The 12,853-nt window shown below is 38.2% G+C and overlaps 1 protein-coding gene across 5 annotated transcripts in view; it reads right to left on the bottom strand.

The window, feature by feature from the left end:
* Positions 1 to 9,677: 9,677 nt before the first annotated feature.
* The window catches only part of LOC108708169 (protein PHTF1-like), a 59,710-nt gene continuing 56,534 nt past the window's right edge, over positions 9,678 to 12,853 (bottom strand). For all 5 annotated transcript variants that reach the window (XM_041582061.1, XM_041582064.1, XM_041582062.1 and 2 more), the window contains one exon: positions 9,678 to 10,634. In XM_041582061.1, the coding sequence (XP_041437995.1) occupies positions 10,614 to 10,634 (21 nt within the window). In that variant the 3' untranslated portion in view covers positions 9,678 to 10,613. The remainder of the gene's footprint in view (positions 10,635 to 12,853) is intronic.

Below are 12,853 nucleotides of genomic sequence, written 5' to 3'. Positions count from 1 at the left end.
TTTATTAATTCTGTAGAATAATTTACCATACCTGAGTAAACAGCTCTAGAAGCTCTCTATGTTTGTTTATGATAGCAGCTGCCATATTAGCTTGATGTGACATCACTTCCTGCCTGAGTCTCTCCATGCTCACTCATAGCTCTGGGCACAGATTACAGCAGGAAGGAAGGAGGGGGGAAAAGGGAGGGGAGAAGGAGCGAGGAACAAACTGAGCATGCTCATGCCCTGCCTTGGAGGTTTGTGCTGAAAACAGGAAGTCTGAAAACAGGAAGTCTGATACAGAAGCCCATGTATATATATAAATGTAGTGTTCCTTTTGATAGAGGACACTATTCCCTGATAGAGGAGCAGCATTACTTGTGTCAACTGGAAGGACCTACTGGTAAATAAAGCATAAGAGAGGAAAATGGAAGAATTACCTTCTCCTCTTGCAAATCTATATTTGACCCATCACTGAAAGTCCCGATCCACAATACAGGCCTGGAAGGTTTTTTCGTTTCTTTTCTCAGCAGAAAATGGAATACAGGTAGGGGATCGATTATCTCGAAACCAGTTCTCCAGAAAGCCCCGAATTACAGAATGGCCTACTTCCATAGACTCCATTTTATCCAAACAATCCATTTTTAAAACTGATTCCCCTTTTCTCTGTAATAATAAAACAGTACCTTTTACTTGATCCCAACTAAGATATAATTAATCCTTATTGGAAGAAATTCAGTCTATTGGGTTTATTCAATATTTACATGATTTTCTAGTAGACTTAAGGTATGAATATCCAAATTACAGAAATATCTGTTATCTGGAGGCCAGGTCCAGAACATTCTGAATAACAGGTCCCATAACTCTACAAACAATCCAGCTATAACAATATTCAAACAAATGCCTCACATACTGTTTGGATATTGGTTGGTTCACTATTGAAACAGGGATAGAACCCAGTTTGGAATTCATTCAATTGGATGTCAAGGGTAATTATAGACCTTTGGTTTATAATTTTGTAGTTCTGGGTTGTCTGATAACCCATGTGAACAGAACTGAGTCTACAGCTGTAACTTTATATTTTTCACTTGGGAGGAGGCCCAAGTAGACAATGCAATCAAACATTTTGTGTGGAAACTAGATTGTGTAATCTGCATCTTGTTTTGTTTTTAGCTTCCAAAATGAGAACTATTTGAATAAATTATGGTGTATGCATGTGGGTAATGAGCAGTCATATGCTTTGTGTAAATGCTGTAGAAAGCGGTTTTATGGTATTCATACTACTACTCTGGCACTACTAGAGTTAACTTACCTGGTACTGCTGGTCAAAAACATCTTGTGTATATCTTTATATGAGGGACAGGTCTATTTTTTGGAAAAGATATTGTTAAGGAATTATATTAATTAATTATCTGTCCTTTAAAATAATTTCTCCATTCTCGTAGTTTTTTTTTTACTGATTTACTGAATGATATATTCCTAGGATACATTTAACACCTTAGGGAGTAATACATGTGTCCTTTCAACTGAGTCAACACGTACTTAACATTCTGCAGTACTCGTACAGAAAGACTAAAAGCCCTGCAGGTCTTTTCCTTTACAGCTGAAGAACCATTCACTTGGCTTTTTATGACTAAATTAAATTAATGAGTCACATAATGATGCACCATATCTGTGTATCAAACTACACAAATTAAAAAGGGCATATCGCACGGCATCTCATTTCCCTGTTTAACAATGTTAAACACACACTTACTGCAGAGACTGAATTTCTGATTAGAGTTTCCGGGTAGAGCACTTTTAGCTGCCTGCCTTTTAGGCAATTACCATGCAGTAATGTACAGCGGCACACCAACTGACTGCACACTTCTAGCTGATTATGATATATAAATAACCCCTTGAGTACTGTCTGGCATCATGCTTAAAAGCTTACAAATTGCTTTGTGATTCTGCCCACTGTCATAAAGTGTGCAGCATAGCCAGCTTGGGCTATTCTCCTTAAATTAACTCTCTGTTCACAGTGCTCCTTCCCCTTGATACTTATTTCAGGACAATGGGTAGTGTAGTAACACTAGCAACCAACATAGAGATTAGGATAATTGGAAGATGGTTTAGCAATGCTAAACAGGTTGTACGGCATCCTGTTGGTTACACTGCATGTCATAGCACACTATTGTGTTCCCTGCCACAAACAATATTCTCATTGACTTTACTTTTCTTTTTTTCACATTGAATTTATCACTAAAAGGCACAGTTTATATAGTGCCTATCATTTTACACTGTGTTAGAATAATATGATGAGATGGCTGCTTTCCTTATGGACACAAAGCAAATATAAAGTAGGAAACAACTGTTTTGGTATAACTGTTTACATTATTGACCAACTGGTGAACTGATTTTACTTCTATACAATAGAAATCAGCTGCTGCATTGATTCCACTACAACCTTTTTTTTACTACTATTTCCACCCTGTTCCTGTATTTTACCTTGGTTGGATCTTGACATACTAGTGTGTTCTCATCCTCTTGTCCTTGCCTGTTTTATTTTTCATATATATATATGCAGTTTAATTTTAAAAAAATCAACTGTGTTTTGTTTATACAAATAGTTTTTTCACAGCTGTTCTGTATCCATAGGAACTGTCTTTCCATAGAAAATGCAAGCCTAGGCTGCTACACCTGTGGTTTTGTCCCCTGCCAAGGCTGATATTCCTGTGTCCATTTTTTATAGCTAGTATTCTATTTTTCTATTTTTTCTTGGTTGTTTTTAAACCAATTTAATTTGATAAATAACAAGAAAGAGTTGAAAGTAGAGAGAAAAGGATTAAAAGAAGGGAAAAGTGTAATGGTCTAAAATAGGGTTGCCACCTCACACATATGGAATAAGCGTGCATGGCTAACTAGCAATTCATTTAGATGCATGCTGCAGACTGAACTGATTTATGTGCAGCCATGCTTCATGCATCTAAATTAATTTCTAATTATATATATATATATATATATATATATATATATATATATATATATATATATATATATATATATATATATATATATAGTTTCTCCAAAGTAAGTGCACTCAAAATACAAAAACATCAATGCAGGTTAAAAAATGTTATACAATCTCAATGATCACAAACCGGACTTCATATAAACATGAAAAAAGTTTATTTCAACGTTTCAGCTCCTCTACTCGAGCTGTCTTCAGGAAGTGCAAACTCCATTACAGTGATGCCTTTTAAAGGTGAAAAGATGGCTCCAAACAGGTGAGTGTGATATCATCAGTGTGCGACCACACTGAGTGTGACATCATCAGTGTGCGACCTTTATTATGCTAGTGATCCTTAAAAATCATTATTTTATCCAGTGTGTTTAAATAAAGGAAATCTATTAACCACTGTTACTCCAAACTGTGTCTGTGGTCTATCAGTGAGGGCTCTACCACACCTTGCATATCATTGTGAAATTAAAAGCCAAAATGTAATTGGCGCTGTCACCCCAGTCGCTACCAGAGTGACACTAAAAACTCACTTACCCCAGGAGGTCGGAGTATAGGGCTTTAAATCTAATTGTTGTCCCCTTTGTCAGTGGCCCAGCACTGTGTAGATCACTGGTATCCCCATTCTTTTACTCGCAGCTCCCCTGCACAACTCGCTCGTCAATCGCCAGTAGCGTAGGAGGACACGCCTACTGTTGCCATGGTAACCGCCGACGCCTGCTAAGGGAGGATCACGCCCACCTCCTCGTAGTGAGTGAGTGAGTGGTGAGCCAGTACTCTGTCCACCTTACTATTGTTGCTGTACTCGCTTCTCAGCATATCAATCTCCTGACCATTGGGTGCCCATCGGGTGATGGTCACCATCCGGTGACCATCCCTTACGTCTTAGGGAGTTTCGCTTATGTACCAATTCACGGGACATGGTGTTGTACTGGTTTCCGGCAACAGAAAGTACAAACAGTATTACAGTGTTGCTATAGTATGCATTCATAGCAACCGGATATAACAAACGTACTTTATGAAAAAAACACATCTACTCTAGTATTGTCTTGAAGTAGTTGGGCCTATTAAGACCCATACAGTCCCAGTCCGCATAAGGTCCATCTCACATCTCCAAAAAAGGAAAATAAACAATATTAGACAAAATTATAGCAGTATAAAAATATATAATAACTCAAAACTATCAAGTAATCCAAAAAACGAACGGCAAATGCCATTGCACTGTCAAAAGATCTGAGAATCAAATGGACTGAATGAACAAATGTACAATTTGTACCCCTGGGGTAACTGAGTTTTTAGTGTCACTTGGGTAGCGACTGGGGTGACAGCGCCAATTACATTTTGGCTTTTAAGTTCACAATGATATGCAAGGTATGGTAGAGCCCTCACTGATAGACCGCAGACACAGTGTGGAGTAACAGTGGTTAATAGATTTCCTTTATTTAAACACACTGGATAAAATAATGATTTTTAAGGATCACTAGCATAATAAAGGTGATGGTTGCACACTGATGATGTCACACCTGTTTGGAGCCTTCTTTTCACCTTTAAAAGGCATCACTGTAATGGAGTTTGCACTTCCTGAAGACGGCTCGAGTAGAGGAGCTGAAACGTTGAAATAAACTTTTTTCGTGTTTATATGAAGTCCTTGGAGTGCGGTTTGTGATCATTGAGATTATATATATATATATATATATATCTATATATATATATATATATATATATATATATATATATATATATATATATATATAAAAATATAGTTACATAGTTAAATCGATATATAGTTACATAGTTAAATCGGGTTCAAAAAAGACGTCCATCAAGTTCCAACCCTCCAAATGAAAACCCAGCATCCATACACACACCCCTCCCTATTTTCACATAAATTATTTATACCCATATCTATACTAACTATATAATTTAGTATCACAATAGCCTTTGATATTATGTCTATCCAAGAAATCATCCAAGCCACTCTTAAAAGCATTAACTGAATCAGCCATCATAAAATCACCCGGCAGTGCATTCCACAACCTCAATGACCTCACTGTGAAGAACCCCCTACGTTGCTTCTTCTAGTCTTGTACAGTGATCCTCTTTTTGGGTAAAAAGTCCCCTGCTATTTGTCTATAATGTCCTCTAATGTACTTGTGTAAGATGCAAGCACCTTTTTTCCAGAGAAAAGGACCCCAACCTTGAAAGTCTACCCTCATAATTTAAGTCTTCCATCCCTCTAACCAGTTTAGTTGCACGTCTCTGCACTCTCTTCTGCTCATTTATATCCCTCTTAAGGACTGGATTCCAAAACTGCACTGCATACTCCAGATGAGGCCTTACCAGGGACATATAAAGAGGCATAATTATGTTTTCATCACTTGAGTTAATGTCCTTTTTAATGCAAGACCTTTATGCAAGAACTTTATTTGCTTTAGTAGCCACAGAATTAGACAACTTGTTATCTACAAAATCCCTAGATCCTTCTCATTTAAAAGGAAACTCCCAACACACTGCCATTTAGTGTATAACCTGCATTTATATTATTTTTGTCAAAGTGCATAACCTTGCATCTATCAACATTGAACCTCATTTTCCAGTTTGCTGCCCAGTTTTCCAACTTAGACAAATCACTCTGCAAAGTGGCAACAACCTGCATGGAACCTATAGTTCTGCACAATTTAGTATCATCTGCAAAAATAGAAACAGTACTTTCAATGCCAACCTCCAGGTCATTAATAGAGACCTAGTACAGAGCCCTGCGGTACTCCACTAACAACACTGGTCCAATTAGAAAATGTTCCATTTACCACCACTCTTTGTAGTCTATATTTTAACCAATTCTCTATCAGGTAAAAATACTATGTTCCAGGCCAACATTCCTTAATTTAACCAGTAACCTTCTGTGTGACACTGTATCAAATGCTTTAGCAAAGTAAATCACATCCACTGCCATCCCAGAATCGAGGTGCCTACTTACCTTCTCATAAAAAGAAATTAAGTTAGTCTGGCAAGATCTATTACGCATAAAGCCGTGCTGGCACAAACTCATAGTATCATGATTTGTTATGAAGTCCAGTATCGTATCCTTTATTAACCCTTCAAAAAGCTTTCCTACCACTGACGTCAGACTAACTGACCTATAGTTTTGAGGCTGAAAACGGGATCCCTTTTTGAATAGTGGCACCACATTAGCTATTCGCCAGTCTCTCTGCACTACGCCAGACCCCAAGAATCCTGAAACATTAAGTAAAGAGGTTTGGCAATCACAGAGCTAAGTTTGCTAAGTACCCTGGGATGAATACCATCTGGCCCGGGGCCTTTGTTTATCTTAACATGTTCTAGTCTCTTTTGAATTTCCTCATGTGTGAACCATGCAGCATTAGTTTTATTATTAGAATTGCTAGAATTGGGACTATCAAGAAGGAAACTTTCATTAACTGGTTCCTCATTTGTGTAGACAGACGAAAAATGTGTTCAGAATCTGCACCTTTTTTTGTTTTCATCAACCAGCTGACCCACTTCTGATATTAAAGGTCCCACTCCTCCCTACTTAATTTTTTTACTATTAACATATTTAAAAAAATATTTTGGATTCTTTTTACTGCTTGCTGCAATATCCTTTTCCATATCAATTTTAGCTTGCCTTATAGCTTTTTTGCATGATTTATTGGCCTCCTTGTACCTTATAAATGATTCAGCTGTCTCAGCAAACTTAAAAGCCTTAAAAGCACGTCTTCTATTGACCCAAAAAGGGTTTGCTTTGCAACATTGTTCCTTGCTTATAAGGGGAATATACTGACGTATATTTATTAAGCAGCATTAAGACTTCCCATTTTTGTTTTGTGTTTAACCCTGTGAAAAGCATTTCCCTATTAATATGTTGCAGAGATGCCCTTATACTGTCAAAGTTTGCACGTCTGAAATTTAGTGTTTTAGTTACTACCTTATAGAATTGCTTCTGCAAAAGAATCTCAAAGGAGACCATGTTATGATCACTAAATGCTCCCCCACACAAATGCTAGAGATGAGTTCAGTATTATTAGTTATTACAAGGTCAAAAAGAGAGTCATTCCTAGTAGGTTCTTGAATGAGCTGGAATAAAAAGTTGTCTTTCAGCATATTTACAAACCTTCTAGCTTTTTCTGTTTTGGCAACCCCATTACCCAAGTCAATGTCTGGATAATTGAAGTCACCCATAGCAACAACCTGACCCAGCTGTGAAGCCACTTCTATCTGCAAGAGTAGCTAGGCTTCATACTCTTCACTTATACAAGGTGGTTTATAGCATACACCAATGGTAATTCTTTTTGTAACCTTTTGCCCAGTCAAAATCTCTACCCCGAGTGATTCTGCTCCGTCACCAGTGCCAACTATGGTTATTTCTTTAGTGCATGGCTTTAATTCAGGCTTTACATAGAAACATACTCCGCCACCCTTTTTAAACCTTCTGTCCCTCCTAAAAAGGGTGTAACCATTTAAATTCACAGTCCAGTCACATGTTTCATCCCACCAGGTCTCAGTGATACCAATTATATCACAATTTTTAGAGCATGCAATTAATTCTAGGTCTCCTATTTTACCTGACAAACTCTGTGCATTTGCCAGCATACAGCGTAGGTTACTTTTGAAATTTGCATTACTTAGTGGAGAATTATATGTTAAGTTAGTATTATACTGTTTTCCTTGTAACAGTGCGACCTCCTTAGCTGGTAAACTGTATGGCCCCCCCTCACTCCAACCCCCCATGACCCCTTACTAATCCCACTGCCCCGTCTACCCTGGCTTCCCCATAATTCTTTATCTCACCTCCCTTGCCTAGTTTAAACACTCCTCCAACCTCTTAGCCTTTTTTCCCCTAGCACAGTGAACCCCCTTCCATTGAGGTGCAAACCATCATGACTGTATAGATTGTACCCCAAGGAAAAAGCAGCCCAGGGCTCTAGGAACCCAAAACCTTCTTTCCTGCACCAAGACTTGAGCCACGCATTTAGCTCCCTAAGCTCCCGTTGTCTTCCTAAACTTGCACGTGGCACGGGCAAAATTTCAGAATAAATTACATTGGAAGACCTTCCTTTGATCTTAGAGCCTAGATCCCTGAAATCACTCTTTAGGGTCTTCCATCTACCATTCATTTTGTCATTAGCTATGCACTAAGACAGCTGGGTCATGCCCAGCCCCACCCAATAATTTGTCTACCCGATCAACCAAATGCCGAACCCTGGCACCAGGTAGACAGCAAACTGTTGGTTGTAGTGATCCGGACGACAGATTACCATGTCCACTTTCCTAATAATTGAATGCCCTACAAGTTATCTGACCCCGCTAGGTCCTGCTCAGTGAGCAAGAGACTCAATATTGTCAATCGACCTCAGTGTTGCAATTTGTTGCTCTAGTGCTCTAACTCAAGCCTCCAAAGTGCCAATTTGCTCACAACCACCACAGAGGTAAGCATTCTGGATCTCTTGTTCCAAATCCAAAACTGTGCACTGAGTCAGACCTTCAATCTTGCTAGCACTCATTATCCCCTTTACAGATCAAAAACAGGAAAAATTTAAGGGTTAGTGGAACAAACTTTTGACCTAGTTTGAACCTCCTTTAGTTTGAAACTCCTGTGTTTGTAGCTCCACTAGTGATGGGCGAATTTATTCGCCAGGCGCAAATTCGCAGCGAATTTGAGCGATTCGCAAAGCGGCCGCGAAAATTCACCGGCGTAAAAAAAATGGACGCCGTTTTTGGGACACCCGCGCATTTTCACCAAAAAACGGATGCCGTTTTGTGAATTTCGTGAAGGTATTCATGGGCAATAAATAAGGACGTTAAAGATAGATAGAGATCAAATGTAGAGATAATACAATGAATTAAGGTGGGTTGTAAATAGTAAAGAAGTCTGGATTCAGTCAGGTCACATAGTTTTATTGCCCATGAATACCTTTCACTGATCTAACAGTATATATGCTGTGCCTTTCTAGCTTTCATTTTTTATTTTGCCTGACGAAGGGACCTTGCTGCTCCGAAAGCTTGCAATGTATTTTTTTTATTGTTAGCCACTTAAAGAGCAAACACTTGAGAGCAGCTAAACACTAGACCAAGCTCCACTGGAGTCCCAGTGTTATTTATACAGTCTCTTCAGGTGCAACTAATCAAACCCCACCCCCTCAAACTGAGGGAAAACTAACTGCAAAGTAATGCAGGTTGTGACAAACTTGCTGTAAGCACAATAGCACACCAAACTTTGCTATTTAGCACCCAAGACAGAAAAAAACTATAAGAATTAAACCATAGTATTTAAATATAAAACCTTACTATAAAATAACAGTTAATAACAAATACTTATACTTTTCAGTTGATTTGTTTGCTTTTAGTGGCTTTTTCCAGTCAGTAGCCAGTTTGAAGCAATATATATATATATATATATATATATATATATATATATATATATATATATATATACATACATACACTCTTTCCTGCTTTCACTGACCACATCTAAAAAAACAAATGCTCAGTAAGGCTATAAATGTATTGTTTATTTCTGTTCAGGCCCTCTCCTATTCATATTCCAGTCTCTTATTAAAATCAATGCATGATTGCTAGGGTAATTTGGACCCTAACAACCAAATTGCTGAGATTGCAAATTGAAGGGCTGCTGAATAAAAAGCCAAATTACTCTGAAATCACAGATAATTAAAAAAAATAAAACCAATTGCAAATTGTCTCAGTATAACAGCCTCTACATTATAATAAAACTTAATTTAAAGATGAACAACCCATTTTAATGGGAGGGAGCACCTCTCTGATCTCCATCTAGTACCAGATGTGGATGTGCTAGGCCCCAGTATCTAAATTGTTACCCTAATGTACCTTATGTACCTTAAAGTAGTAGGGGAATAGGGATGCAATGAACGATGTAGGCAGTGGATATCAGCTTCTGTCTTGGCACACTCATAGGAGTTTTGAGTTAAGCAGACTTAATGTGCAAGAGTAGCATTTGCTTCACCGAAAAATAGTAGTGTGGAAGTAGCACTCCCAGAATACACCTTGCCTGTGTAGGGATGTTCAGCAGAAAAAGGACAAAAAGGCTTTAAAAAGGACACAGGCTTTAACTGGAGGGTACCAAGGTGCCTCTAAACTGGTGAGAATACTTCTTCACAATAACCTGAACCTATGTACCACTAGGTGTCACTACACCAGGGCTGAAACATGGGGTAGGCAGAAGAGTCACCTGCCTAGGGAACAAGGGTGGAGGGGGTACACTGGGCAAGTACCTTTTGAAAATTCTACTGCCTACCCCTAGTTTGGGTTCTTCTGCTCCTGCTGCCTATCTCCCCTCTTGTCACCACGCCCCCCCCTAAGTGTGACATCACTGCAAAGGGGGAACTTTTGATCCTGTCTTGTATGTCTTGAATGCAGCAATAAAATTAGAACACCTCACTTCTGACTTGAGCTATTAGTCTTGTTACGTATAATTTGGATGCATATACTGGCAGTGGAGGAGGCCAGCATTAATGCTTTTATCCACTCATCGCTTCTCAAAGAGAGTTTCTATAGTTCACCAAGTTTAATATTCTTACTAAACAGTGTGGGAATAATACTTTGAACATTCGTTCTTGATTGAGTCTTGAGTCTTTCCGTAGGTTCATGGCTTTATTTTCCAGAGCTGAAAAAAAGAGCATACATACATGCTGTCATTTTCTGTTATGCTAAGCATAATTATGCTAACAATAATTGAATAATGAATCCTGCTTAATGCTTGGCTAAATGAATTATAAATGTTACATTTGTATACTGACTAAAGCAAAATATGAGGTGTTTATGTTGGGCAAAAATATTTTGCAACTGTTGCCTAAGAATCATAACGAGAAATCTATTTCTAGGAGCACAGTTAGACTGTACTAACTGAATAGGCTTAATTGCTAGTCTCTTCCTTTTTATTCTTTTAATCCTTATTTTTTTTTTTGTATATTCTTTATTTTTCCATTTTTCCTTTTAAATGTATACAACAAATAACAGAATAACACCATTTTACATTACATACACAATTTCAATGTAATTTCTGCATTGGCAACTTGTTGGTGTATAGAAAGAAGAGAAAATAGAGAGAAGTTGGGTGAAGGAAAGAGAGTAGAAGAGGAAGAATATAGCCCATCTTATAGTATTTTTCATTTTGGTTGAACATCTCACTTTTATCCCTTCTGTTTCTACAAATTCTGCATGTTCACAGGGTTTCTGGTGTTATGGCTTTTTTATATTCCGTTGTTTCTTTATATATTGTCCACTCTGTCCATGTAGGTATATTTTGTTCCTGCATTCCATTTGCATAGGAAATCAGTTCCTCCAATATCATAGTTGCCTTTATTTCCTTTATCCATTCTCCCACTGAAGGGGGTGGTCTGGATTTCCAGTGCCTGGGTAAAACTACCCTTGCTCCCTGTAGTGCAAATCTTATGCAGCCTTTTTTAACGTTCTTTATAGGTCCTGGTATCATGGATAGTAGCAATGTTTCTGGGGCTGCAGGTAAGTCTAACCCTAGAGCTTGTTTCAGATGTTTAATGATCTGTTCCCAGAATGGTCTGCTGTGGAGGCATGACTACCAAATGTGGAATGGGGTACCCACTTCTCTATGACATCTCCAGCACTGTGTGTTGGTGGGGTAGTGGCTTGTATTAAAGTCTCAAAAAGCGTGGCATTATTTATTGCCATCTTTCCTTTCAGGGCTCAGTTGTACCAGTGTGTGAGTTTGGCATATTGGTAGCTATCCATTGGCTTCAGGTCTATCAACGGTGTTATTTTGTTTATAGGGAGTAATCCTCTCTCATTTAAAGGAAAACTATACCCCCAAAATGAACACTTAAGCAACAGATAGTTCATATCATATTAAGTGGCATATTAAAGAATCTTAACAAACTGGAATATATATTTAAGTAAATCTTGCCCTTTTACATCTCTTGCCTTGAGCCACCATTTCGTGATGGTCTGTGTGCTGTCTCAGAGATCACCTGACCAGAAATACTTCAACTCTAACTGTAACAGGAAGAAGTGTGGAAGCAAAAGACACAACTCTGTCTGTTAATTGGCTCATGTGACCTAACATGTATGGTTTGTTGGTATGTTTGTGAGTACAGTGAATCCTACGATCCCAGGGGGCGGCCCTTATTTTTTAAAATGGCAATTTTCTATTTATGATTACCCAATGGCACATACTAGAAAAGTATATTATTATGAAAATGGTTTATTTACATGAAGCAGGATTTTACATATGAGCTGTTTTATGCAATATCTTTCTATAGAGACCTACATTGTTTGGGGGTATAGTTTTCCTTTAACACCTTGTATGCTCTTACACATTTCCCCTCTTTCCAGTTTAGGAAGCGTCTAGTTGTCATGCCCGTCAGGAACTGGGGGTTTCCAGTTATTGGCATAAGTGGACAAGCAGGGTTTATGATCTTGTCATATTGTCTTGTTATTTGGTCCCAATGTTTTAGGATATTTTGTGTTATTATTAGGTGTTTATCATATGGCAGGAGGTTCGACTTGCATATCAATGGGAGTGCTGCTAACAATGTTTTGCCAGTATCCTGTTCAATATGTACCCAATCTTTGCTACATTGATGATGTTGCCATTCCAGTATCCTGGCCATTGTTATTGCTTGTGAATATGTTCTGATATCTGGGAAGTCCTATTCCTCTTTTTGCTTTTGGTCTCACCAAGATTGATCTCAAGATTCTGCTGGACCTTCGTCCTCCCAGGAACTTTGTGATCAGCTTTTGCATTTCAACATAGAATGAGTTTGGCAAGGCAAGGCTTGCATTATATACAGAATCCTGGGAAGTACGTTCATTACGTATAAGTACGTATATATATATATATGCAGTCCC

The sequence above is a fragment of the Xenopus laevis genome, chromosome 2L, assembly GCF_017654675.1.
Source record: "Xenopus laevis strain J_2021 chromosome 2L, Xenopus_laevis_v10.1, whole genome shotgun sequence".
NCBI classification, from domain to species: Eukaryota; Metazoa; Chordata; class Amphibia; order Anura; family Pipidae; genus Xenopus; species Xenopus laevis.
The sequence above is the reverse complement of the archived record's forward strand: the minus strand, read 5'-3'. Positions and strand labels throughout refer to the sequence as shown.